The sequence below is a fragment of the Charadrius vociferus genome, unplaced genomic scaffold (assembly GCF_000708025.1).
Source record: "Charadrius vociferus isolate BGI_N301 unplaced genomic scaffold, ASM70802v2 scaffold553, whole genome shotgun sequence".
NCBI lineage: Eukaryota > Metazoa > Chordata > Aves > Charadriiformes > Charadriidae > Charadrius > Charadrius vociferus.
In genome coordinates, this window is record NW_009647688.1 from 1,501,494 (window position 1) to 1,528,179 (window position 26,686).

At 41.4% G+C, this 26,686-nt stretch overlaps 2 protein-coding genes across 2 annotated transcripts in view; one reads left to right on the forward strand and one right to left on the reverse strand.

The window, feature by feature from the left end:
- The window catches only part of KIAA0355 (KIAA0355 ortholog), a 28,722-nt gene extending 5,657 nt beyond the window's left edge, over window positions 1–23,065 (forward strand). Inside the window, exons 2-13 of the mRNA XM_009881380.1 lie at window positions 3,368–3,574; window positions 5,799–5,939; window positions 6,233–6,328; window positions 6,473–6,634; window positions 7,600–7,758; window positions 12,225–12,322; window positions 13,797–13,922; window positions 14,411–15,402; window positions 18,696–18,861; window positions 19,754–19,888; window positions 22,093–22,171; window positions 22,742–23,065. Of these exons, the coding sequence (XP_009879682.1) occupies window positions 3,368–3,574; window positions 5,799–5,939; window positions 6,233–6,328; window positions 6,473–6,634; window positions 7,600–7,758; window positions 12,225–12,322; window positions 13,797–13,922; window positions 14,411–15,402; window positions 18,696–18,861; window positions 19,754–19,888; window positions 22,093–22,171; window positions 22,742–23,065 (2,685 nt within the window). The remainder of the gene's footprint in view (window positions 1–3,367; window positions 3,575–5,798; window positions 5,940–6,232; window positions 6,329–6,472; window positions 6,635–7,599; window positions 7,759–12,224; window positions 12,323–13,796; window positions 13,923–14,410; window positions 15,403–18,695; window positions 18,862–19,753; window positions 19,889–22,092; window positions 22,172–22,741) is intronic.
- A 3,375-nt stretch (window positions 23,066–26,440) lies between these two features.
- SS18L2 (synovial sarcoma translocation gene on chromosome 18-like 2) overlaps window positions 26,441–26,686 on the reverse strand; it is a 1,203-nt gene continuing 957 nt past the window's right edge. The window contains exon 2 of the mRNA XM_009881406.1: window positions 26,441–26,528. Coding sequence (XP_009879708.1) covers window positions 26,441–26,528 — 88 coding nt within the window. The remainder of the gene's footprint in view (window positions 26,529–26,686) is intronic.

Below are 26,686 nucleotides of genomic sequence, written 5' to 3' on the forward strand. Positions count from 1 at the left end.
TAGGTAACTCTCTTTCAATGAGCAGGATAGTGTCTTCCCTTGGAGGTGTTTTGGTCATGAGATCATTCTTCCGAATTGCAGGGCATTGCTACATAGTAAAAATGAATAATATTCTGCCCACTTTCAGTAATATGTGGGAACGGGGGTTATCTCATAATCTGCTACACCAGTCTGAGTCATATCGCGTTGTTAACTTCATTATATTGCTACTTTCATCTGGTCTCTTCAGTGGGTAGGCAGGTTGTGCACAGGGCTTACCGTTACCAAAGCCATTAAGAACTCTGCTAAGGGAAATGAGAGTAGTGGGAAACCACTGAATAAGCACATAATGGTGTTTTGGGGTTTTGAGGGTTTTGTTTGTTTAGGGAAATACCCCCCCCCCCAAAAAAAAAAAAAAAGGGAAAAAGAGAAAAAGAAATACTACTACATAAAATGCTACTTGGAACTGCATGTCAGTGTTTGTACCAAGTTTGGAAGGCTGACACTGGTTATTTGCTAACTTTATTAGTGGTAGTGTTCTGTTTTAAAGAATCTGTTGTATAAGATCTGTTTGCCCCGGGATTTGCATAGCATCACTGTTCAGCAGTGAAATCTGGCAATTTTACCTGTGCACTTTGTCCAGCAAAATATCCCAAAGGTGACTGTGTGTCCCCCTGAGGAGGGTAATACGGGACAGAGTGACTGCACACTGCCTCTCCACCTGATGCTCCTTTTGTACGTAACCAGTTTGATTAAACTCATAACCTGTTTCGGAGACAAGGAAGTCTGACGTGAGACGTCACCAAACAGTCCCATTGCTTCCAACTGCCTAAACAGGAATACGGTTTCCCGTGGGTAAGGTTATTCAGCTGCCAAGATAGGTAGCTCTCCTACCTGGTAACGGGTTAGGAAGGCCAAGGTGCTAGAGCTGTGTTTCTTGGGACAAATGGTTTGCAAGCTGAAGACCTCATTGTATATGCAATAGAAATTATTCTAAGAAATGGATCAAGAAGAACTTACTAGTTGACACCCCTGATGATTCCAGTTCATCTTTGATTACTATGTAGTCTCTAGGTTTAGTTTGTTCTTAGTATGGTCTAAAGCAGGAGACTCACATGCTTCCACATGTGGAAAGTAGGGAGAAATAAACTTGAAAAAGAGATGGTGGTGTGTCTGTGATAAAAATGCATCCATATGCTAATGTTGTGCAGATTTTGCAGCAAGCGATGTAGTATATTGCTTTACCCACTTCGGTAACTGCTGGCCAACCCTGCCTCTATTTGTTACACTGGTGGCGGTCGTTCTTTCCCACAGTTAAGACAGATTCAGCTCTTTGGAAGAAAATCCTTATGAAGTGAACTTTAAGCGAGTTTGGCCTCTACAGTGAGTGTTTGACAGTGCAGAAATCCTCCACCACTTGAATTTTATTTAAGCAGTTAAAAGCATCCTTACCCATTTCTGAGGAAGACGCAAATAGATTATTTTTCAAACAAAAGAGAAGTTCAGTAAAGCAGATGTTACTATTTATCGTTACTGTTTAATATTGTAAATGATACTAGGAATGTTGTGTGCTGCCACTTAAAAACGAAATCATTTGTTTATTTTGAGCATTATTCCCAGGCAGGGGAAACTTCAACCTCTGTACCTTAAATATTCTTTGAAACTTAATCGGCTTGGAATTCTTAATGAGTCCTAGTTTCTTCTTCCCCTGAGAACTGCATTCTTCATACACAGAAATACTCAGATAGCCAGTTGTCTTTTCCTGCACTTTCCTTGTGAATCTTTCTAATCTTATCGCCAGAAAGTTGGAGTTTTATTCACTTTATCATTTGCTGGCTGCCTTTTTAATAAGGCAATTCCACTTTCAGAGGTCAGTCAAAGTACCAAAAATGTTTAATTTTATGCCTCGTACAAAGAAGGGAAGTGATTGAACCAGAATGGAATGTCAAAAGGAGTCCGGATGCAGTGGAAAAAAGCATTGCCACCACTGGTTCTTCTGAAGTAGATAGTTAATGCATATAACTGTTCGTGTGACTGCAGAGCCTTGCCAGCAAGATCATTGTGTCTGAATATTTTTATTCCAGAAGAATGTAGCTGAAAATAAGCCAGATGATTTATTTGCTCCAAGGCACGGCGGCTTTGTACATTATCTGTGTATTTTATGAATTATTCCTAAAATGGAATTCAAGTTGAGTCTTTTTTAATAAATCAAAGTCAAACATACATTTTAAACCACTCTCCGTGACAAACTCCATAGAAGAAACAAAACGCTTTGAATAGCTTTTAAATACTTTCTACAGTAATTTGGAGAACACTCGCTTCTCTGCTGCCTTCTGCTTAGGCTGTGTTGTAAGCTCTCCTCCGCCGCGGGGAGCGTGGCCCTGGAGGTGGCCGGAGCCCCCCTGTTCCTGCCGCCTTGCTCCGCGCGCTCTCCTTCTGGGCGGCTGCGCTCCCGTCTGTTCTTCCACACCTAAATACGCCGTCTGCGCGACCTGTTTGGTTTTCCTTTATAGTAACTGGGGCACGTGTCTGTCTTTGGTCGTAATTCTCATTAGCGTGGGTACGAGAGAGGGAGATGAACGGGGGTGGAGAGGTGCGGGGCACAGAGGTGCAGGCGGCAGAGCCCAGCTGCGGCTGGCCGAGGCGGGCGCCCTTCCCTGCCCTCAGCCCGGCACCCCTTCGCGTCCCGGGCTCTCCTCGGGCTCTCCTCGGGCGCGCTACATGACCCAGTTCAGAGAAATACTCTGAAGAGCAGATTTGTGCCAGCGTTAGCAGTTCCTGTCAGACAATGCGAGTGACAGGGCTGCAACTTTGTGCGTGCATTCTGCAGTCACTATTGTATTCCGAAAACGGCACTGTGTTGCCCCTGTATTATGGGGCTAAATGTTTTTCATGCTTATGACCGGTTATTGCTCTGCTTGGAAGATAAACTGCTGGATTAAACTTTTCTGATTTTTATGATAATGTTTTACAATGATTTGGATTTTTTTTGTTTGTTTAAGCATAAATTCAGCTAGCTCTGTACAAGTGGGGCTTGCTGTTGACTTTGTCCTTGTGTTCATACGCTACTCCCATTGTTGTATTGTTTCGTGTGCTCGATATTGCTAAGTAACTTAACAAGCTTTTCATTCTTCAAATAACCGTAGCTTGAGTGCAGAAGTGAAAAGGATATGGTATCAGTCTGATCTCCCCTTAATTCATGGAAACCAATGCTCACTTACCATTTACCTTATTTTAAGTAAATGGTTACATATCTGAAGTGTTATTTTAATAAAAAAGATCTGAGTTTAGCTTAATTCCTTACCCCAAACGCTGAACAAAAAGAAAGAAGGGAAACTTCTGTGAAATCTTCTATTTGCTTGAAAGTGGTTTGTTTCTTCTCCCGCAGGTACTGGGGCGATGTTTCTTGACGGTGATGCAGGTCCACTTCCAGTTCCTGTCACAAGCGTTGCAGAAGGTCCAGCCAGTGGCGCACTCTTGCTTTGCTGAAGCTGTGGCACAGGAGAGAAAGAATGTTAGTGGGGCTGGAGCCTCAAATGTAAGCCCCACAAATGAGCTAGAAGATGCAATAAGATCATGGAGAGGAGCGGCAGAGGTACGGCGGTCTTACTGTAGTGGCACTATATTTAGTGAAATGCCAGTTATATTTAGTGAAACCTAAATTCCAGCTGGATGCCCTAGTAAAGGAAGAAAATCTCTGATTTTAAAGACATGCTACATTCGAAGGCGGGGGGCATGGTGCAGTTAATTTCAGATGCTAAAACTTGTTTCACGTATATGGTGATTGTACTGTCTTTGTTCTGTGTAAAGTTTCCTTGGTGATATGATTGTACATAAGTGCACAAACAGTGGAGACAGCTTTTTTTATTGGTAATGAATTAACGTTCAAATGTGGTTTGGCAGACAGAGGGCATTTGAAAAAAACCTCATGCAACAAGCCTTTGCAAAAACAAAGCAAAATTGTGATGAAATATAATTTAGATAAGGTCTATGTCTCTTTAATTTTGAGCATGAATTCTGTTTTATACTTAAAAATCTTTACGGTAACTGTTAACACTTTTGCCTTCGTGCTGTTAAGCTTGATGTTGCTTGATCCATCAGTTGGTGGAATGTTAATGGTATTACTTAAATGTACCACTCTCTGGACTTGGATTTTCACAAACACCCTCTGTGGAGTGCTTACTTTTCCTGCCGAAAAAGGTCCTCTACAGAGAAAAATAACTGTATGAGCTTTTTTTCTTTCCCTTGCACTGTCAAAGCCTGCAGACTCGTAGACCAAAATGGATTCAAACACCAAGTGCCCAGTTCCCTTAAATTCACGTAACTTGGAGCATCTGCTTTTGAAGTCAAATTTGGCAGCCCACACAGGCATGTTAATCATACTGACTGGAAATCTTGTCAAGGTTTCCATTTGTCAACTGGCATCTGCAAGGTGTATGAAAGCAAACGGGTTTCCTTTAAAACTATGCATGCAGAGGAGTTGCCTGTAATTTTTACTGCAGCATAAGTTTATTTCATTGGATGCAATAGGGATTTGGGAGTCCGTTAGGTGTATTACAGATAATTGTAACAGGTCTAATCCTGGTATAGCTTTACTCCTTTTGCATAAAAGTAGTTATTTTTGTTTAGTATACTTAGTTCCTTAAAACTGTGTTACGATTTCTAGAACTGCCCTGCAATTGCTGTCAAGTTTGTTTAAAATGTGGTTAAAATTAAACTTAAATTTGTAGAATGTGGGATCTTAACTTTCTTTTTTTACCACCTTAACAAGCCAAATCAGCTATTTCTGTTAATGAAACCTGTATTTCAAAATAGAGTTTAGTACAAGTATTACACTAATCTAATCCTTTAATAAACATACATTGGGAGAAGAGAAAAATACAGATTCTCCCTAGTTCCAGAATAACAATAGAAGTTACTCTATCCATTATTTCCATATAAAATCAGCCTCTTTGGCAGGAGAATACACTGCTATTGCAGAATAAAGTTTATGATGATGCTTTGTCAGTAGCTCAAAACTATTGCTTTTTCAGATTTTCACTTGGAAAACACTGTAATTTTGTATGTGTCGATGAGGTGTGCAATGTGTCTGCCTGGCGGCTACCAAACACCCCCGGTTTGGACATCCTGCTTTACAGCAAGGCTCCCTCCGAGACTGAAAAAGAGGTTGTAGCTGAGGCCTTGAGTGCAGTTAAGAGTAGGCTTCTATTTGTTTTACCCTGCTAAGTAGTGTAATGTTTTACAGTGAAAACTAGATATTTGGCTTTTCGTATTTCTTATTTTTCAAAATCATATTACATAAAGCTATTCTCTTGCTCTGCTGAGTTGGTCTGAGTGTTGTGTGGCTCTTCTCAAATTGCACCGCAGTAATCGCCCTTAATTTTATAAAATAGATCTTCTGTACACAGGAGTGTTTGTACACATGAGTAAATGTATCTTCTGTTTCTGTGGCACGCAATACCCTTTCTGTTGAAGTTGTAAGTCCCTCCTCTGATAACCACAGTCATCATGTGGCCGGTGTAACAGGATCCTTAGTCTGGAGAGGGAGCTGAAATAGTAACAGCAAACAATGTTGAGCTAAGTTGCTAGCCAACACCTATATGCCATAGGAATTACGTCAGACTTGTAGGTTCAAAGTAGCAGCAGAGGTTTAATAAGCTGTAATAAATAATCTCCTCCAGATCCTTTCCACCAGGTGCTGCTTCTCATCTCCTTTATAATGTTTCAAACTCCGTGGTGTTTTTTTCTTTTTCTCTTTTTAAAATTTAATTAAGCTTGACCTGGACCTCTTTACTCTGGATTTTTATTTTACATTACAGGCCACATCTCGACTGCGAGAAAGAGGCTGTGATGGATGTTTGGCAGGAATTGAAGTTCAGCAACTTTTCTGCTCACAGAGTGTGGCAATCCCTGAACATCAGCTCAAAGAGCTAAACATGAAAATTGACAGTGCTTTGCAGGTGAGTTTTTAAAGTCTGCTGCTTTCACGTGCAGGTAGTACAGTCAGCGGGCCAAGGAGCGAAGCAGGGAAGGAGTATATTACTGTAGAAACGCATACCACAGGCAGCCGTGAGGTATTTGAGAATATGAGAATTTGACAGTATTGGAATCCTATGATACATGTGTGTGTGCCGTAGAACCGAGTAGGGCAACTCCATGCAACAATTGTTATATATGTTTCCAGACACAATGACTGTGTGCGTGTTCACTTGCTGTTACGCCTGTTCTATCTCAACTTTTTGTTTCGTGTCAGGCTTACAAGGTGGCTTTGGAGAGTCTGGGCCATTGTGAATATGCAATGAAGGCTGGCTTCCACTTGAACCCAAAAGCTATTGAAGCGAGTCTTCAGGTAGGCTCTGCTAAACCTGCTCTCTTTCATCTCTCCACACCTTGAAAATAACTATTTGGAAAAAAAAAATAAAAAAAAATTGACTCATACTAGGTTTTCTAATGTCTTCATTTCTTCTAATTAATCTGTTGCTTTATATCTCAGGGCTGTTGCAGTGAAGCTGAAGCCCAGCAAACAGGAAGGAGACAGACTCCACCTCAGCCAATTCAGTGTGAACTGCCCACTGTACCTGTCCAGATAGGATCACATTTTCTGAAAGGAATATCCTTTAATGAATCTGCAGCAGAAAACCTGAAGCTGAAAACGGTAATAACCCTGAATCTAACCACAGGAGGGCGGGGGGAGGGAGAGAAAAAAAAATAAAATAAGAGTAGAACTCATTAAAATTCAGGGAACAACTGCAGTAGAAGTTCAGTGCCAAACTTGTATTTAAAAGTGCGTATTTTTAGCCTGACTTCCTGTGGAAACATGATGTTGATAACATTGTTGGTCCATGCCTGCTTCTGATAACGCTTTAACCACCTGGGCAAATTCCGTCCAGTCTGAGAGAAGCATAGACGTCTAGGAGGTGATGAAGCTTTTATGAACTTTCTGAAAATAGGTGGGTTAGGTGTCGAGTGCAGAGGAGAGTGACCCCTTACAGATGCTCCAACCAGGTGATGCACTTCAGAACTTTTATCTTCTTCGGAGCCAAAATACATCTGGTCCAGACCATCCTAGTGCTAAGGGAGGTACTTGAAAAAATATTTTATAACAGTGCTCCTTTTAGTGTCTTCTTACAAACTTCAATCAATTTTTAGAAGTAATTTTAAGTTGTAGAGAAGTTAATTGTGTTTTCAGTATAAAGGAATGGAAAAGATGTCCATTCAGAAGGAATTTAGGCAATTTTAATCAGCATTTTCACTTTTTTTTTTTTAAGATAAGCCCAGTTCCTTAATCCTGAAAGAGTTGAAACAATCCACAGCTCAAAATGCTGCTTTTCTGTTGGTTTTGCAGTGCTTTTTGTAGTTTTGATTAAACCATTTTGCGAGAATATAAGCAAAAATACTCTTTATGATTTTGGAGGAGTATTGTGTTCCAGATAGCAGAGAAGGTCTTCCGTATTTCTGTTCTGCAGTTGAGCTCTTCTAGTTATACAAGACTGTTCAGAGGTAACAGACATTATAGTTGTTTGAAAAACGTGTAGAATAATGATAAATACATATGGAAGGATTGGTGTTAACATTTACAAATCACATGTTTAATATGACAAAGTTTTAATGCCTTTTCAGCACACAATGCTGCAGCTGATTAAGGAAGCAGGGTGCCATAATGGACTTACACCACGGGATGACTCTCCTGTTACTGAAGTCCTGAATCAGGTTTGCCCTTCCACTTGGCGAGGAGCCTGCAAAACTGCTGTGCAATTGTTATTTGGCCAAGCTGGACTGGTAAGTGACTACAAATAGGCTTAGCGAAAAAAGGGCTACTTAAACATCCTGAAGAGAAACAAGATATTTTAAAGAGTTTGGAAATTATTTTCCAATGTCTTACTTTCGGGTTTCTCCATTTTTTAACACTTCAGCTAACTTGATTTATGAGCAGAATGTGTCCTCCTAGAGTGCAAGTTTGTAGATGGTATCTGTAGCTGGCAGGAGCAGAGGACTGTACTGTGTACTTCGTAGTCTCTGTTATTAGAGAGTGCGCAAGAAACAAAACTCCTAATTCATAGTGAAATAGATTTTTTCAAATCTATAGATGACCGTGTTAAAAAGAAACACCTCTTCCCCTTACTTCTCTCGGATTAGCTTTGAAAAATGTCGTTTTTCATTTCCACTCTGCTTTGAATGGAAGCTGGGTTTCCTGCCCAATGTAGACCCGGAGTCCTCTGCACTAAGTACAGATGTCTGCCTGACATCTGCAACAGAGGACAGAGCAATTCAGTACCTTGCTGTAGATATTTGTGGTCTTTAGAAACAAACCCCCTGGATTTTACACTGTCTAAACAGCTGCTAAAAATATATGCTTGGAACATACTCTGATAAGAAAATGTATTTGTGCTCCCATAACTACTTACTGCAATCTCTTCACTTAATAAAAGTGTTCATTCATGACATGTATTTTTTGGACTACCATGAATTTTCGTTTGACTGGACAAATAAAATGGGGGCCAGAATGTAAGATGATAGGAGGAAATGCAAGCATAAAGGTACACCGTAGCCTCTGATAGTTTCTGTCAAGTGTTCTCTGACTCATCTTTAACATACAATGAGCTAAATGCTTCTTGTTGATTCATAACCCGATTATTTGTTCAAGGTGATGGCAGGCCATCAGGACTTCAGAACTAATTGTAATTTCTGATGAAAGGATCCGTATTGCGACTTACTTTGTAAATACCACATTTTTCAAACAAATCACACAGCTGATTAAATGACTTTGACCTTCTGTCCTAGTTCATTAAACCATGTATTATTTTGGTACCATTAATAGCTTCTCCAATAATGGTGAACGATAAATTGTAAATAGCAAATTTGTCAGATATTTCTACTTTAGCGTTCCTTTGATACTAGATATTAGGTACTCACTTAATATTAAATATCTGTTAGAGAAGTAGCTTCAAGTCATACTGGAATTCAACTGACTCTTTGTGTAAAGAAGACCTAAAATGAAAGGGACAGACCATCAATATCACAATAGCAGTGCACCTGCCATCAGTCCTTCCCTCTGATACTGGGATTTAAGGACAGGAGGCGGTCGTGCATTAACCACTCTGTGTAAGGAAGTTTTCCAGGGAGGCATAGGGCGGTGGTATCTCTGCAAGGAGAGAAAGTGACTGTGGAATAGTAGGATTGATCAAATTTCTACTTAGAGGTTTTCAAGGAAAATGTGTATTAAATATTAATAAATACAAGAAGAACTGGAAAAAAGAATACAATTTAATGGGATTGTGTCTTCAGCTGCCATAGTTCGTGGCTGGATTCTGGGAGTCAGCAGCGAGGTACAGGAAATGCGGCCAAGAAAGAAACTGTTTCTCAGCAGTGCGATGGGAGTGTGCCGTAACTCAGGAAGAGTTCTTGGCTCCCGAGTGTCTCGATGAGGAATGCCTCGGAGGGTGCTGCACCTCCTGCTGTTCCCTTTCTGGGGGGGTCAGTGTTGTGCACACCCAAGTCCTGCCCTGATGAGATCTGGGGAGTGGCCCGAGGCACACTGGGACTCGGGAGTCTGGAAATCTCCGGGTGTCCCCCAGTCTAGACATAACTAGTTAGACCTGCTGGTAATTAAAGCGCTGATAATTCTTCGGGTTTATCATAACATTTTGAGAGTTGTCAGCATGAAACTTACTTACACATTCTCCCAAATGATAGTGCTGATGGAAGGAATATTATTTGCGTTGAATCATGAATGTCTCCGAAGATTTTTGCATGAACCCCAGGTTCTGAAAGTAGCAGGTTTCTATCTTCAAAGACGCAGTAATGAGCTATACACATGACAAAATACCTGCAAGCCTTCTCTCTTCTTCGTTCATTTGCACTTTGATTTGTTACAATTTGGAAGGGTGTGAGGGTTGAGGTTTTTCTTTATAAACTATGTGCCATAATTTTTTACAAGATTCAATTATGCTTGTATGCCTCATGCGATGGTGAGAAATTGTAATTTGCTTCTCTGAAGCATTCTTTGGGTGGAGATGAGAGAGGAAACACCTGTAAAACAAGAACAATAGATGTCTGATGCACAGGAAGCTATGCTTTAAGCACCCACCAGGCAGGGAGGGAGAATGTGTTTATTTTAAGTTTATTTTGTGTAGAACTCGGATAAATGAATCATGGGACGATGTTACATAGTCTTTGGTTTACTGCTTTCAGAAACTAAGCTGGCTGCATCAGTTCAGAATTGTGTGTAAATTTGTCATTTAAATGCCAAATTTAAAAAGGAACATTACTTCAGAGTCTCACTATCTTTAGCTTGTCTTGCCATGTGCTTTTTCAGAAGGAACTCATTAAGGGTGGAAAGCGCAATGAGATGTGACTTAGTTGGCATTGGTATTTTAGGCTTCAGGTTTTTAACATAAGAAATAATTTTTAAAAGTGCAGTTTTTCAGGTTTTACCTTAGCATGTACATCAAGAATTTTATTTTCAGATTTGGGTCAGCTGAAGAAATGTCCGTGTTGGAATAAAAGCAACGTGTATTATTGAATTGAGAAGATGAGTGGAAATAAAACTTTGAATTGGCCTTATGAAGAGCCATGAAGAGGTTTAACTGAGTCTCCAGCCATCCTTTCTTGTGCTAGTAGATCTTTCTGTAGCAAAACCCAGCATGCGTTGCAGAAGCACTAAATCTCCTAGTAATCCCAGATGTTGTAACGCTGACCAAATGTTGAGAAATGTAAAACTTTTTTTTTTAAAGGGAAGAAACAAAGATTGGGGGGGGAGAATATCACCCCCAACAAAGCCCAGACCACGGGCACTACTATCGCCACTACCGGGAGCTGATGTGGCTCTGCACACATCAGAACTGTCGTTCTGACTTACAGGTCTGAGCTGCAGACAGTATTTTTCTTGGGAGTTGAGAAAAATCACTCCTAAGTTCATCTCTCCTTATCCTAATTATAATTGCGGTGTAGCTGATTCACAGGTCACTAAATTACATAAAATTAAAATGGTACAAATACAAGGAAAAAAGTAATGGAGTTGCCCTGTTATTAAGTGAGAGGCATTTTCTCGAGTGCATAATAGCATGGCGTTTTGTCTCTGTGCTTAGGCACGTTTTACAAGTTTGAATAAACTCAGGCAATAGTTGTGTTCAAGTGTCATTGGATGGTCAGAGCGAGAGAGAGAAAAGACTCTCAGCAGTATTCATATTTCACATTTCTTCATAACCAGCAGTAGACAACCAGTTAGAAGTAGAACCAGTGTAGGATGATTGCAAAAGAGCCAGTAATATCCCCTGAGGCGTATTTATACCGGAGGACTTTTGCCATTTCAAGGATAAATGGCACAGCTAATCTGCTAGTCACTGAAGCAAGAACTGCTGACTGCTGCCAAAAAGCTGCTGGTTCAGCATGACCAAAATAGGAAATTATGGAAATGATCAAAAAGGCCAACCCATGCAGACTGGACAACAACAGAAAGCACAAACCAAATATGGAACTTACTATCAGTGGTATTAAAGTTTAAATGAAGCTGAAGCGAATCCATTCCTTCTCAGTTCCATAAAAAGAAAGGTTCATGACAGAAGGTTAATTTTGAAGACTTTCATCTTCCATATATCTTCATGATGTCTTACAGAAGGCTCAGAATTCAACAAATTGAACAGTCACTTTTCTCTTTTTTATTTAAAAGGGAATTAATAATAGCACAGTTCCATTAGGTGGAATACAGAAATCCTGGCGTGGGATTTTGTAAGCTTAAAAGGAGGAGTGGGGTGTTAAGAATTGTGAGCTATGTGAAGAGTTTCAGACTACATACTGCTTGTCTACACCGTATCGTGCACTGCAGTTAAATTATCTAAAATATTTTTATAAATAGGTTTTTGGGAGCTATTAAAGTAGTAATAGTGCCAAACCTCTCAAACGTAGGGGCTGTGATCCGAAGCCCCTGATAACTCCCAGCTGTTAGGTAAAGAGTTGGTAACTACATAGTGATGCATAATTACACTATGGAATTGAGAAGAATTAAGTCCTTGAAATATAGGTTACTGTAGCAAACTAATCATTTTATAGTCTTTCTCTTTTTTAGATATTAAAATAGAAGTCAACTTAAAATGATTTTGTGAGTTAATTTGGTTTTATCTGGTTGGTTTTTGTGCCTGTAGCATGGCAGGGAGGTGAGACTCCTGCATCTTAACTACAGAGGTGATAAAATAACTAGAACTAATTCTTAAAATCATTTCCCTTTTGTTTTTCATTTTATCTGCTAGGTGGTTGTGGACACGGCACAGATTGAAAATAAAGAAGCGTATGCTCCTCAGATAAGTTTAGAAGGATCCAGAATTGTGGTGCAAGTTCCATCAACTTGGTAAATAAAAATACTGTATTGCAGATTATACTGATAGCTATGACTGAAATATATAGGGAAGAATATCGCAGTGCAAATGGAAGAGAGATTGCTACGCAGTTACGGCGTATCTTCCCTAAGTTCCTTTATCTGGAGCTGTTTGACTGCCACCGTTGCTGACAGACTGGCAGTTGTACTTCAGCTGTCTTTGTACTCGTGCTGCCTCTGCTGGAGGCACCAGAAGAGAGGCAGTGCTGGGGCACTAAAACAGACTTTCGAAGAAAAAGCAAAAGCTTGATGATGAAGGAGAAGGTTTTTTAAAAAAAAAATTAATCCAATAGTATTGCTGTTATGCTCCTCCCCGGCAGGTCCTCAGAGCTGCTACCTCAGGAAGGCCAGGAATTAGCTGAGATGAGTATGAGAGCCTTAGCTCCTTCTGCACTGAGCTGTTCTTTCCGCGCTGTCATGAGCCGCAGAACTCTGTGGTCCGAGAGACGCTATTCCTACCAGTTTAGTTGCCTGCCTAGGAAAGAATGGTAGGATTAATCTGCAGTTTAGGTGAGGATTTCTTTCCTTTTGAAACAATGATTTGGAATTGGAACGCTTCCTTTCCCTCTTACTTGGGAGTACTCAGGGTTAGAATTTCAGTACAACGCAGCTCATTCATCCGAATCCTTCGTGAGAGAGCCTGTGACTAATGGTACCAGTGGTACGTCCAGAAGTACGACTCAACTGATAGTCTGTTTACCCAAATACATCTTTAATTCTTCTATAGAGTATGAACTGGCACTTCTCTGTTCTCTTTATGTGAATTGCGCTAGTATGAAGGAACCAAAATAAGGTGTTGGGCTCTGAGCCTGGCTTTGTGTGCTCTGGAAGAGCTCCGCCTGCTGACACATGGGGAGAGTGCCTCTGTCCTCGGCTGCTCGAGCGGCTCCTTAAGCACTTGACAATTGTGCTAATATTTAGGTTTAAGTTATTCTGATTTCACCTCAAATTCAGTCCTGATTCTGTGCTGTTAATGAGGAAAAGTCACTAATCCTGCATCTTCCCAGCTCCGTACCATCTTCCCCAGGCGGTGGGATATGCAGAGTCCTTTCCCCGGGCATCTGTCAGGCGGGGGGCTGGCTCCTGGCGCTGGGCTCCGGAGCGCACCCGGTCAGCCCCTTTCCTCCTTTCCAGAGGTGGGCTTTGTGTATTTGTTAGCTCTTGCCTCTGCCTGAATTACACCTGCTCGGCAAAAGAGCTAATCATTCATCGTGATTTTAAAATAAATGATGTAACTCTTAATTTTACCATTAGATTAATTGTATATTTAGCAGTAGAAAGAAACTGGGGCTGCAGGTGCAGTCTTTAGCAGCCCTCAGGCATTCATATGGTATGGTGCCTTTACCAGTTGCACCTCTGTGGGAGCAGCAGTGGTGCATCAATTGGCCTTTTATCTGACCAGCATGGGAAAATTTTTGATTTTTTAACCTAAACTTAATGATTGCAGGTGTCTGAAGGAAGATCCAGCAACAATGTCTTTGCTTCAGAGGAGTCTGGATCCAGAGAAGACTTTGGGACTAGTAGATGTGCTCTATACCGCCGTGTTTGACACACACAGGTGGAAGGAAGGAAGGTACATCTCCTCTTGCGCCTCATGCTCTACTTTCCTACTTTAAACAAAGCCGTCATTGTTGAAAGATCTGTACTGAGGGATTTGATGGTACCGGTTCATCAGGAGGGGTCAAACCGAGAGTGAGAAATCGGTAGTTTACATAGGTACCTTGTGGGTCCATGCAGAGATACAACAGTCATCTTAAACCAGCACTTATCCCAGTGTACAGAAGTATTTGTTTCTCTCTTAGAAAAAAACTTGATTTATATTACATTAATCTCCATTTAGGTATTGAAGCACAATTAAAATTTCTTGAGAAATGGAAGGTAGTGAATGCTATTGCAAATACTAGTAATAAGTTGCATTGTTACCATAAAAAGTAGCTGATGAACTTGGCAACCTTTGGGTTTGTTTCTTCCACTGGCTATTACCCAAATACACCTTTTCCTCCAAAGTACCGACTCCGTTATGCATTAGGTGGTTTGATACGTGTGTTTTTGTTGATGCAGGGAGCAAGCTTTGCCGTGTATTCAGATCCAGTTACAGCGTGAAATCTCAGACTTTGGGAATCAAGTTGACATGCCATCTGGAAATGGAAGCAAATCTTCAGGTGGTCTGCAAAAGACGTTCTCAAAACTGACTTCACGGTTTACAAAAAAAACTTCCTGCACCAGTACAAGTAATACTGGAAGTTATTCAATCCCCAATACACCTTCCAAAAATGTCTTCATAAGTTCCAACTCAGAGGAGAAAGCTAAAATGCCCACTAACATAGATGCACGGTTACAAAGCATCTTGAACATTGGTAATTTTCCGAGGACCGCGGATCCGCTGCAGTCGATTCAGAGCACAAATAATCAGCTAGTGAATGGGTTTCTGGTTGAAAGACGGGACAACTTCTTCAAGCCGGATGACGGCAAGGATGACAAAGGTATGAATTTACCAACTGACCAAGAAATGCAGGATGTTATCGATTTCTTGTCTGGTTTTAACATGGGCAAATCCCAGCAGGCTTCTCCGATGGTGAAAAGAAGGAACTCTGTTGCATCCTCTACAGCAACAGAGCAGAAATCAGGAACAGTACAACAGCAGCCGCAGTCTGTCTCTCACACACCACTGCATCCTTCTCAGCAGGGCTTGTCACAGCAACAGCAGTCACAAAAGCAGCAGCAGCAGCAAATGCAGTATTACCAACACTTACTTCAACCTATTGGACCACAGCAACGCGTACCTGCCAAATGGCTGACTAACTCTTCGCAGCAGCCGGTCCAAGCTGTCGGGGCAGGATTGTCTCATATAAACCAGTGGAACAACCCTGGTTTTTCAGATTTAAGCTCCGATTTGTACAGCTTGGGTCTTGTGAGCAGCTATATGGACAATATGATGTCAGAGATGTTAGGACAGAAACCACAAGGACCTAGAAACAACACATGGCCAAATCGTGACCAAACTGATGGAGTGTTTGGGATGTTGGGAGAAATTCTGCCTTTTGACCCTGCAGGTGTGTGTCTTTTCCTTTATTATGTTTTTTATGAGAGTCCTTTTACAAAGAATACTGTTCAATATTGCTAGCAATAACCGCTGTCGTCTCGCGCTATGCACCGGATGCTGGGCTGCTTACAAAGGCAAGCAGGTGTTCGTACGTATGCCTCTTCTCTTTTTTTTAACAGAGGGTGAACTACAGTACAAGCAACTTCTCATTTATTAATGAAATGCGAACAAATTCCTTGTTTCTTGTCCCATTTGTAGGAGTTCTCACCTTTCCTGTATGGACCACATCGAAGTACTGAAACAGATACTTACAGATGATGTTCCTCCTATTGTTAATTTCTAAAATCGTTTAAAACCAAACTCTTGAACATACATATTTTACCTCTCCCCAAAACGATCCTTCCTGCTCTTTACCAGTCTTGCAGTCTGGAGGTACGGCTGGGTTGCATCTTCCCGTATCTCTGCAGTTCCGTGGGAGTCGCGCTGGTTCCTGTTCCACTGCTGTTCCTGCAGTGAAAGGCTCCGATGCCACAGGGTTAGAGACTAAAGAGCAAGTGCCGTGTGGTTTGCCAGATGTGTCTGAACCACCAATAAATTGTAGATGTAGAGGGATTATTGACAGAGACGAAGTCAGATAAAATTTTATAGCTAAAAGCAAATAGCTAAAGACTATGAAATTGACTGTGGAGTCTAAGAGGAGATTAATGAATTCTTCTGACGGTAGTATGAAGAACAACTTACAAATCTGTTCTCTCGTAAATAAATTTCTGTTGGCCTGGAACATAGCTACAGAAACTTTGCAGTGTGCGTTTATGAAAAGTGCCTGGAGAGAGGCAGCACAAGAACAGGAAAACCTTTTCCCAAACCAGGAATCCTTTTCCCACACTGATTTGCACGTGCGTGTGTGTTTGGACTGCGTAGGCATCTCAGAAACCAGCTCATTTGTCTCATAATTTTGATAGTTATGTTGACAACTTAATTGATAAACTAGTGGAGTTTATAAAGCAAAAATAGGCACCGTAGTTACGCTATCAAAAGCTTCTTACCAATTGTAAGTCTGAATTAGCATCACCTTATTTAGATGGACTTATGGTATGTACTTCAGGACTGGTACAGCCGTTAAGGAAGGATAAAATTATTTCCACCAAGCACCGAACACATCTATGTGTTAGCCAAAAAAATGCGTATGTATGAAGGACTGGGAATTGTAGGATTTTGAATCCTTTACATGTCTGTAGTATTCTCCTTGCGATCTACATCAAGCTACTTGGTTTGTTCCATTCGACATGACGAATATCAGGGACTTTGAAAGTGATACTCTGAAAAGGTGACATAGTGAAGTTGGTGCTCTGTGGATTAAGGTACAAGTTACTACAGTTTAAGGGGACAATATTTTCCACAGATCTGGGGTTTAAAAAAAAAAACAAAACAAACCCCCCTCCAATCAAATAGTTTTTTCCTTTGGAAAGATAGCTTTTCTTCATATAACTTGCCAGGTTGAGCTGTGATGAAGGAATTTCCATTTTAAGCTGTAGTTAGTGTGGTACTGAAAGCTTTACAACACAAAACACTTCTTCATTTCCAAACTGTCTTAGGACTTTTACATTTGTCATTTGAAACAAATGGCATTACTTTTTGGATAAATATTCTTAGAGCCTGAAAATGATGTTTCTTTTCAGATGCAAATCTGCTAATTAAGAATTTATAAAATTGATGGCTTTTCATGTCAAAGACTTAACTAGCTACCAAAAATGTATTTTGCACTACTTTTATCATCTGGAAGAACTTGATGAAGGAATGTTGTTGTAAGAGCGAGTAGAAGGACCCTTGATATCCCCAGGTCTTTTGCATTATTTTCACAGATGTTGAAGAATAAAATAAAAAACATCTGATAAATAGCTGTTTACCTGATATGTTTTTATTGAGGTAAAAATCATCACAAGTCGCTATTTTGAATAGGAGAGTAATTTCACACTTAATGCCATCTACAGGGAAAAGCCCTGCATGCCCTCTCGAATCTGAACCGGGACCTGAGGATCTGTCTGGCTTCCAGCCGCAGCTTCAGTTGAAGTGAAGCTGTTTCTCAAGGAGAATGAGTGTTAGTGGGAGTATTCTGCTCCTGCGCAGCTGTGGGATAGCTGCTCTGTCCCTTGCTTATATAATAAAGAAAGTGTAGAAACGAAGGTTATTCTCTTCATTGTTGTTTTAATGTGCATCCAACAAAATATTGCAGAGCTGCTCTTTTCTGAATGTGCCAAATGAAAAGGAGGGAACTTCTCCTCCAAATGCCAAATGGAAGGTAGGGACACCTCCCACAGACTGACTCCTGCTCTCCCAGCTCCGCGTGCTTCTTGCATCTTCTTCCGTCATCACTCCTCGTGTAAAGCTGAGAGCAGCGAGGCAGTAGCGCTGTGCTGCCTGCTGCAGTCACTCCGCGTGTAGTCTAGACACTTGCCATAAATCCAGGCAGATTGCAAAGTTTTCCCTCACAAAAAAAAAAAGGCAAAAAGAGTGAGAAGCTGTGGAAGCGCAATTACCCTGACTCATAACAGCATTCTTTTTAATACGTGAATTATTTGCTCTGATCAACTGAGCTTTTAAAACACATTTGGATTAAGGTTTTTGCCGTGTCTGCTCAAGATCAGGTTTATCATGTACCAGATGCTTGGGACATAGAAAGCACTCTGGAAGAATTTTTATTTTTAAGAATTACCTTTTTTTATGTAAATATCAATCTTATTTTGAAGTATTTTGCAGATCAGGATCAGAATGTTTTTGAAGTTGTTGTCTAGTTTCCGTAGGGCACAGGTAATTTCTGGGCCGTATGTTCTAATACGGTCAGTTTGACACTGCTTCGTGGAAGTAGGCAGGATCACAACGCAGCTGGAAATCATGTCGCAATCTGGAATCAGGGATAATAATTGGTATGCTCTTTTCCTCTGAGCTTGGATAAACGTGCAGGCTCTAATTCTGTCAGTGTCTGCTGATGGGGTAGGGGACCTCTCCGTGTACAGACGTGATCCTGGTGACAAATACGATTCCCCTGGTGGACTGCAAGGGGCAGGTGTACTTCCCTGGGAGAATTGTTATCCGCCATGGCACGGATCTATTTCTCAAAAACATTTTGCATTCGGTGTTCTCCGCTGCTCCATGAGGAGGTATCAACTGTCGTCTGGCGCTTACTGTCAGTGAGGGAATTTTCTGTTGTGGGGTATGGTCAAGCGTAAAGGATTGGATGAGGGGGATGATTGCTGTAGAAATAGCTGAATGTCAGCAACTGACTTCTTGGTCTCTTTTATTCAGTTGGCTCTGATCCAGAATTTGCCCGCTATGTTGCTGGGGTCAACCAGGCTATGCAACAAAAACGGCAAGCACAGCACGTCCGTCGCCCGAGCACCACGCGCAGCAACTGGCCCCTCCCTGATGATCCTCATAAAACCTGGCCCTTCCCTGAGTATTTCACAGAAGGGTAAGAGATGCGGCAGGCTATGTGTTTCTATTGTATATGGCTCTGTTTTACACTCAAACGTGGCAGAACGGGGAATACTGGGTGTTTTTTTCCAATTGCTGCTGCATCTGTGAAAGCTGCACTTCATTATGTCAAGAGTGAGAGATGGGAGCCCTTCCTGCGTCACTGAGGCTGAAGCACTGACACGGGTTTGGTGTCTGCTTTGGAGTGGAACATACACCAACTTCGACTCCGACAGAGGAAATAAGGAATTTATAGCACAGATCCATTCAAAAGGGGTTTGTTTCAGTATTTTGAAAACCTTTAAGACCTAGTTTTGATGAAGAGCAATGCTATGAAAGTTGCAGCGCCTGACAATTCAGCTTTCCAGATTTTAGCCGCCTAATCTGGCTTCTATAAGGCATGTCACAGTACCTTGCAGCCAGTATGTTAGTAGTTCTTCATCTCTTCCAAACTGTAGCTGTTTATTACAACAGAGGTATTTCAGAATCCTCTGTCCACACGTCCGTGATGTAACCACTGTGATTCCCAAGCTGGCTAAAAACCACTGGGATGAGTTTGTGTCCTCGCTCAGCTTTGCGGTACACGTCAACTGTTTAGAGATCCCAAACCCGTCGTTTGTTTCTCCTTCCTGACCAGGAGAGGCACTTTTCATTTATATCATTCATTTGGTAAATTTTATATGAAGCGACTGTAAGAGACAAAGCAGTGACATGTTACTCGGGAGTAAAGAAGTGAAAGTGTTTGTACTACTGGTACATTTCACAAAGTATTGAAGTGTCTTTGTCTCCCGCGGTACCGCCTGTGACACAGACCCAGCGCGACTGACCGGGGGCAGGGCCTGCCCCAGGCGCTCCAGGTACGAGGACTAATACAACTCTTTATCTTGCAGCGATGTGACAAATAGCTGGTCTGGTAATCAAGGAGACTCTGCCAGCTCCAGTGACGAGACCTCCTCAGCTAACGGGGACAGCTTGTTCTCCATGTTCTCAGGGCCAGACCTTGTTGCTGCTGTAAAGCAGAGAAGGTGAGCAAAACACACAGAAATACATACCGCTTCCTAAGCGTCTGGGGTTTTTTGATACTTTGAGTAGCCACACCAAGGAAGCTGCTGCCAATAAGACGAAGCTGTACAAACGTCAGTGAGGTATGAAACACTGACGATATGATCAGTGTATGGTGTATCTGACGTTAATGCCAGGGATGCCCAGACTGAGTTGTATTAGTAGCTGTCATCTCAAACTAACTAGCGTCTGTGCAAATAGCCAGTTTTTAGCTGAAATTCAGCATGTCTAGAAAAGATCTGATGCTTTCCCTCTTGCAAGGTAATCCATTTTGGATGACGCTTCTTTCTGAACTACTGAGGCCTTAGAGGCCATCTCTGAATCGGTGGGCTCAGCTGCGTGCTTCAGGCGGCTTTGTCCTGTCCCTCACCCGGTGCACTTTGATCCTGCAAGTTCCTGTTTCCTGGGTTCTGCTGCGACTTTGTGGCACTCAAGAAATACTGCGGATAATAACATCGTGTAGACTTCTGTCTCGCCTTACCCACACAGCTGCTTTAGTAATTGTAAATACACGCCTGTTTGGGCCTTTATTTCCGATAACATGAAGAGGAGGGTTAACTGCGTTCATAGCTAAGCTTAGTAAGGTAACTGAGCCAGCGTTCTCAGCTATGACCGATCCACTTAAAGCAGTAGTACAAATCACAACAGTTACTTTCTGCCTTTCTGAAGAGCCGGAAGCTCGGTACCTTTGGAACCTCAGTGATTCCATAGATTAAGAGAATAAGAGACACAAGATGAAATATGAAACCAATCAAATTCCAGTCCGGGATCATTCTCAAACTATTTTTCAAAGCCTTTTCTAAAAATAAAATAAGCTGGTTCTTTGGCCAAATATCACCTTACTGTTTAGATCACAGGATAATTTAGAGTCAATACATTTAGATGAAAGATTCTCTCTGCTTTTTGGTGGCGGGAGAAAGTCAGTGGGTGTTTCCTGCCGGTTATCCCTGGATAGCTGACGTGCGTTGCCAGAAAGGGAGTACACTGGTGCTGAAGGTGAAACTAAGGCACACGGGTTGAAAGGAACTGACCAGAAGAGGAGCTGTTTTCTGAATTTTTGCATTTACTAAGACTTTATAGAGAGGGCACAGGAATTGAGCTTCAATAAATGCTAAATTGAAATTAGTGGAAGAGAGCTATCTAATAAGCAGGCACAGAAGAAGCAGTAATTATTTGTGATTTTTAAAAAAGCAGCAGGGAAGGAAAACGCAGTAAGCGTGTAACGGGTGAATTAATCTGCCACGCCCCCCGCTATCGAGAGACCGATCGGGAAGCAAGAAGACCAAAAGCCTGTGCTTTATGTAGTGTTCGGAAAAGCAGAGCAGAAGGAAGTTCCCAGAGTTTGTGCCTCATTAAATAAAAACTTGGACTGAAGTAACAGTGCTGCTGTCTTAGGTTAGTTCTAGGAAGAAAACCATTGTACAGGGGAGGGCCTGACAAAGACCGTAGCTGAAACTCCACAGTAAGAGAAGGCAAAAGGGTCGAGTGTCCTAAAGCTGACCTGTGAAGGACTGCTCACCTCTGGAGGCCTGATGGTTGGAGCGTGCTGATTTTTATTTTTATTTTTTTAAATGAAGGGATAAAAGATTTTGCTTTAATCTAAGCCTGCCCCCAAAAAAAGAAAAAAAAAAAAAAAAAAAAAAGGAAAAAAACCCCTTCCAGAATGCACATGTGGTGAAGGATTCTATTTGATATCAGGTCACAAATTTAAACCAAAGATGTACCATTTTTTGTCAGCGAAGTCACAGCGCTGCAGCAGATGTTTCACATGCTAAACTGTTTCATTTTTCTTGTCTGTAGAGTTACTTCAGAAAAGATACTTTAAAAAATAACGGAAAAAAAAAAAAAAGGCAGATTTCTTCAAAGTGGGCAAAAGACTAGCCCACCTTCCTTCCAGCTCTGCAGAGACGCGTGTGTTGCTGAAGCTGTAGCTCAGCGCAGTACTGGGCCGTCAAGCCCCTGACAGCGCTCAGTAATGGATTCCTTTCCGTGTTGCCTCTTTTACCGGTACTGAGCAAAAATACACGCAATGACACGAAACGTCAGTACACAATCTAGGCTGTCAAGTCTGACAGACTGAAACTACAGAATGGTGTATGTCAGTGGTGGATTAATGTGGGTGACTCATTTTTTAAAAAAAAGTAAACATCACTCTCTTTTTGGGCAGAAAACACAGTAGTGGCGAACAGGAACCCAGTACGCTGCCATCGCCACCTCTGCTCTCTGCAGCAGATGACCGTAATCAGGTAAGCTGGAAATGGCTTTGCGTAGTCATTCCTCCTGTTTGCATTTTGGGGTGGTTTACACCAGGAAACGGCTAGAACAGCACCGGTACCTCCAGGTTGCCTGCCTCGGCGAAACCCGCACCCTCTGCACTCCAGTAGCACTAGCTGCTTTTATCAAAGTTTCCGAGTTTAAAGTTTAAAATTGGAATCGCCTATCTCTATCAAGGGCAAGAGTGTCTCGCCCTGAAGCAGACAGCAACTTTTGGCCTGAGAGATCATGCCTGACATGTGCCAGTAATTGTCTGTGCAGAGAAAATTGAAGTATCACCAGAGTTGTCATCTGTCTTGCTGGAAATGGGACGTAGAGCGGGGCTACTATGTGTCAAGCAAATGTGGTGAAGTGAATAAAGTTTTTCAACAGGCAGGGGTTTTAAGAATTGGGAATGCTGTATATATATGCATCGGTTCTACTGTCAAACCTAAATTAATTTTCTGGGAGTGCCTGACGGAGGGGATTACGCATTGTCTCCGAAAAGAAGTGTTTTGGTACTCAAACAAGAAACCCCAACCCGACTACTCTCGTTTTCTCAGGACAATAAAACCAAAACCTGGCCTCCGAAGGCGCCCTGGCAGCACGCGTCCTCGGTCACCAACACGCTGCCCAGCCAGAGCACCTCCCTGTACCCGCTGAGCGGCCCCGCCGGCCAGTGGGGCGACACCATGCAGATCCTCCAGTCACCCGTGTGGGCGGCAGCCAGCGACTGTGCCCCCGCCGCCGCCATCTCCTCCAACTTCGCCTACGCGCAGCAGCAGCCGTCGCAGCCGCAGGCTCCCCAGCACAAACAGATGAATAAGGGCTTTAAATCTTTCCCAGTAAAGCACGAACGCAGACCGTCTTACCTGCATCAGTACTAACAGCTTCTCACAGGGGAAGATGCGGCGCAGGGCCAGACGTGCTACGTATACTTTGTTTCTCAGTTGTGTATTGGCTATATCCTGTTTCTCTCATTAAATAGGGAATTGAGGGGGTTTGGGTGAGATCTGCAAACTCTTGAATTGTGATTTACAGTGCTGAGCAAATGCGGCCAATATGTTTGTTTGATGTACATGAAACAGCCCAAAACTGTGATGTAGAAATGCTTTTAAAAATGTGTATATTGCCTTTACTTTCAAAACCTTTTTTTTAAAAGAACTGCTGAAGGACTACCATACGAGAAACACTGTATTTTATAGCTATTTTTCATATAGATTTATAGTTACACATCTTACTGAAACACATCGACTATGTTGAAGCAAATGCATAGCGGTCACTTTGCTCAACACTGTGTTTAAATTTCTAACGGACGGGCTGTAAAGCCTTTGTATTCCCCATCAGTGGCCCGGGGCAGCTTTTCGTGTGCCACACAAGTGAGTTCGTTACGGAACTGCTGCACAAACAGTTGCGAAATTGAGTTTTGTGGTAGTTTCCTTACTCTAAGTAAAGATCAGCAGAACCACTCAACCTTGTGTCACAAGCGTTACCTGCGCTGCTAAAGCAGACGGCATCTGTGTGGATAATGGGACGCTGGTTCTCATAAACACACCATTTCTTACTGCTTCGTTTGGCCAAAGGCATTATCCACACAGTGCTCCTTAAGCGTGTGAAAGCATAGCCTGAAAGACTACTCGCATATATTTAAAGTCTTATTTCGGATGCTACAGTTGATTAAAAATTGTGAGCTGGCTCAGAAGATACTGAACTGAAACGGGGGGTAGCAGTTAGTTAGAAGAACATTATTTTTTTTAAAAGGATAAAGTAATTATTTGCAGTCAATATGTGCCATTAAGTGAACCTGTGGAATTAGGAATAATCTTCCAACCAAAGTGGATCCGGGAGAGTGACTGGTGCTTAAAAATTGAAGAACAATGGTAAATATATGTATAGCTATCCCGCTGTATATTAATTGAGATTACAGAAGATTCTTTATATAGTTAGAGCTTATTTAAATTTTCATATTTCATCTTTGAAAGAGTCTAAAAACCACAATATTTTCTGGTATAAGAGTTTTGACAGTATTAATCTTATTTTTGTATTTTTCTTAAGTCATATCATTCTAATACGTTAACTACTAGTAAAATGGGTTATTAGTTCTAACTACATAATTTTTCAATGAAGATAAAGCACATTTGTTGTTTTTGTTTTTACAAACGAAGTACATCTATATCTAAAGATACCAAAAAATAAATACATTATATATATATAAATAAAAAGTATACACAACACTAAAACTATTAAGCATTTGGGTATTTAAAACCCATCCACCGTTTTTGTTTGTATGGTGACGGGCTCTATTTGCAGGCCCAGATTGTTACCTTTTGTGCTGTTTGAGGATGCCAATGTTGCCTGTATTTATGATATTGTCACCATGTTTTCTGAGACTTCATACTTACCATGTTTACAAAGATTTGTTTGCTGTACATAGACTTTTTACAGTAACGTGCTTTGCACAATCAGTGTGGCTTCTGTCTGTAAATTGTTAATGGTCTGTACTACTATAATTTTGAAAACCCTCTGCTGAAAATGTTAGTGGTTATTTAACTTGATGACTGGTTTTGAGTTTCCTAAATCTTGTCATTTAGATCTAACATTAAATCCTAAATTTGGTTGTACTTACCGCTTATTCATACTAAGACCAAAATGGAAGTTAATGAAAACACTTCATTTTGAACTCTTTCTAACAAGTGCCAAAATTCCTGCTCTAGTTTTCGCAGTTTATCCATAATTACAAATGCCGGCAAGTTTCTGGACCTACAGAAGCGAATTGTGAAAACCAAGACAGTTTGTCTGCATTCTGACCACGTAGGTGCTACTCTGTCCTTTGCTTCCGATTGTTCTGAACACTGGTGATTTTAAGAATTGTTGCACTTGGCAAACGAGTCTTGCCATTAAACTTCACTTACACTGCCGAGTGCAAGGGTTTGGTGCTTAGTTAACTTACCCTTATTGCAGTGCTTCTTGTGAATAGCTAACGCTTCTGAACTGGAACTGTACATTTTGTATTTTAAAGCTTCTGTAAAAGTAAACTATTTGCTTTATTAAAGATATACATTTAATAGGTCATACCTGTTTAAAATATGCACCTTGCTGAAAATGAGCAGCACCTTAAACTGTAACTTTGGTTTGTAAACAAAGATCTTATTTCATTAACATGGGCTTATTTAACAGTTTGAAAATTGTCAACTGCCTACTTACTGCCTCATCCTATAAAATGAACTTTATGCACTGTACAACCTGAAGCATCTTTAAGGCTACTTCTTCAAGTGGGCTGCACCGAAGACCGTGACACGGAAAATGCCCTAGCAGTGCCTCTGAGTGAGCAGTGCCGGTGAACCTTGCCAAACCCAAGTTACTTGCATTTTTAGCAGTGGGAGTAAATAGTTTTGATGGTAGGGAGCAAAAAGCAAACTCCTCCTGTGCCCCGCCAGGACTATTATCGAGGCTATGATGTTATTCGTGCTGCTGAAACGCCCTATCTGAGGTGTGTGCGAGTAAGCACACGGCTGACCGTAAATGCTGACAAATACCCAGGAAGCGCACGAATCCATTTTGATTATGCAAGAATGTACTTGTTTACAGTCTGCAGTACAGAGCACTTCAAGCAAGAAGTCTTGACACAACTAGGGCAAACACGCAGCCTTTATAATAGGCTTGATTCCTGCCTTGCACTTCATTGCTCCAAGTTATGCAACGGTCCCGTCTTTCCTAGAAAAGTTAACATTTTTATTTCACTAAATCACTGAGCTGTTCCTTTAACATGTTACATTAATCCATAATTTACAAAGAACATCTTTTGTTTATTAGGCACAATTCCTATGATACAAGATAGATACAAAGCAGTCTATCGCTTATGCACATGGCAATGTCTGACTGGCTTCATCGTGCTGGCGTCAGGAGTTACCCAGCTAAACGCTTACCCCGGTATTCTGCTTCAGTGAGACAGCAGGAGTCCTCCAAAGGCACCTCTGCTAGTGCTGTACCGACAAACAGGCTGTTTTCAGAAGTACGCTACGTGGAGTTTTTCAAAGGGAAAATGGGAGTATGATAATTATCACCCTTAATTCTGCTTATAGTAATGGGGAAAAAACTAGCCTATTCCATCAAAAACTACATTCATGTTTTTCACAAAGTGTGGATGACTTTTTACCTGCCTTTCAAGAGCACACCGTCTCAGCTCTCAAAATGGGACTCAGTTAAACTAAGTATTTCTACAGATTCTTAAAGCATCGCTGCTCGTGTCCACGTACGTGCAGTCAGTCTACGGTCTTCTGCGTGCTGGGTGGCGTTGCGTCAGCAATCGTAGCTAAATAAATGAGGTTTCTGTGCAGGATATGCTGGTACCTACGAGAGGAAGAAACACACGATCTGGGAAGTGTGTTCTTTTCTACCAAACTACTCACACTTTAATAGTCACTTTTGTAATCTGATCAATATTTGCTGTTAGGGAGAGTCAGAATTAAAAAAAAAAAAAAAAAAAAAAAAAAAAAAAAACAACAAAA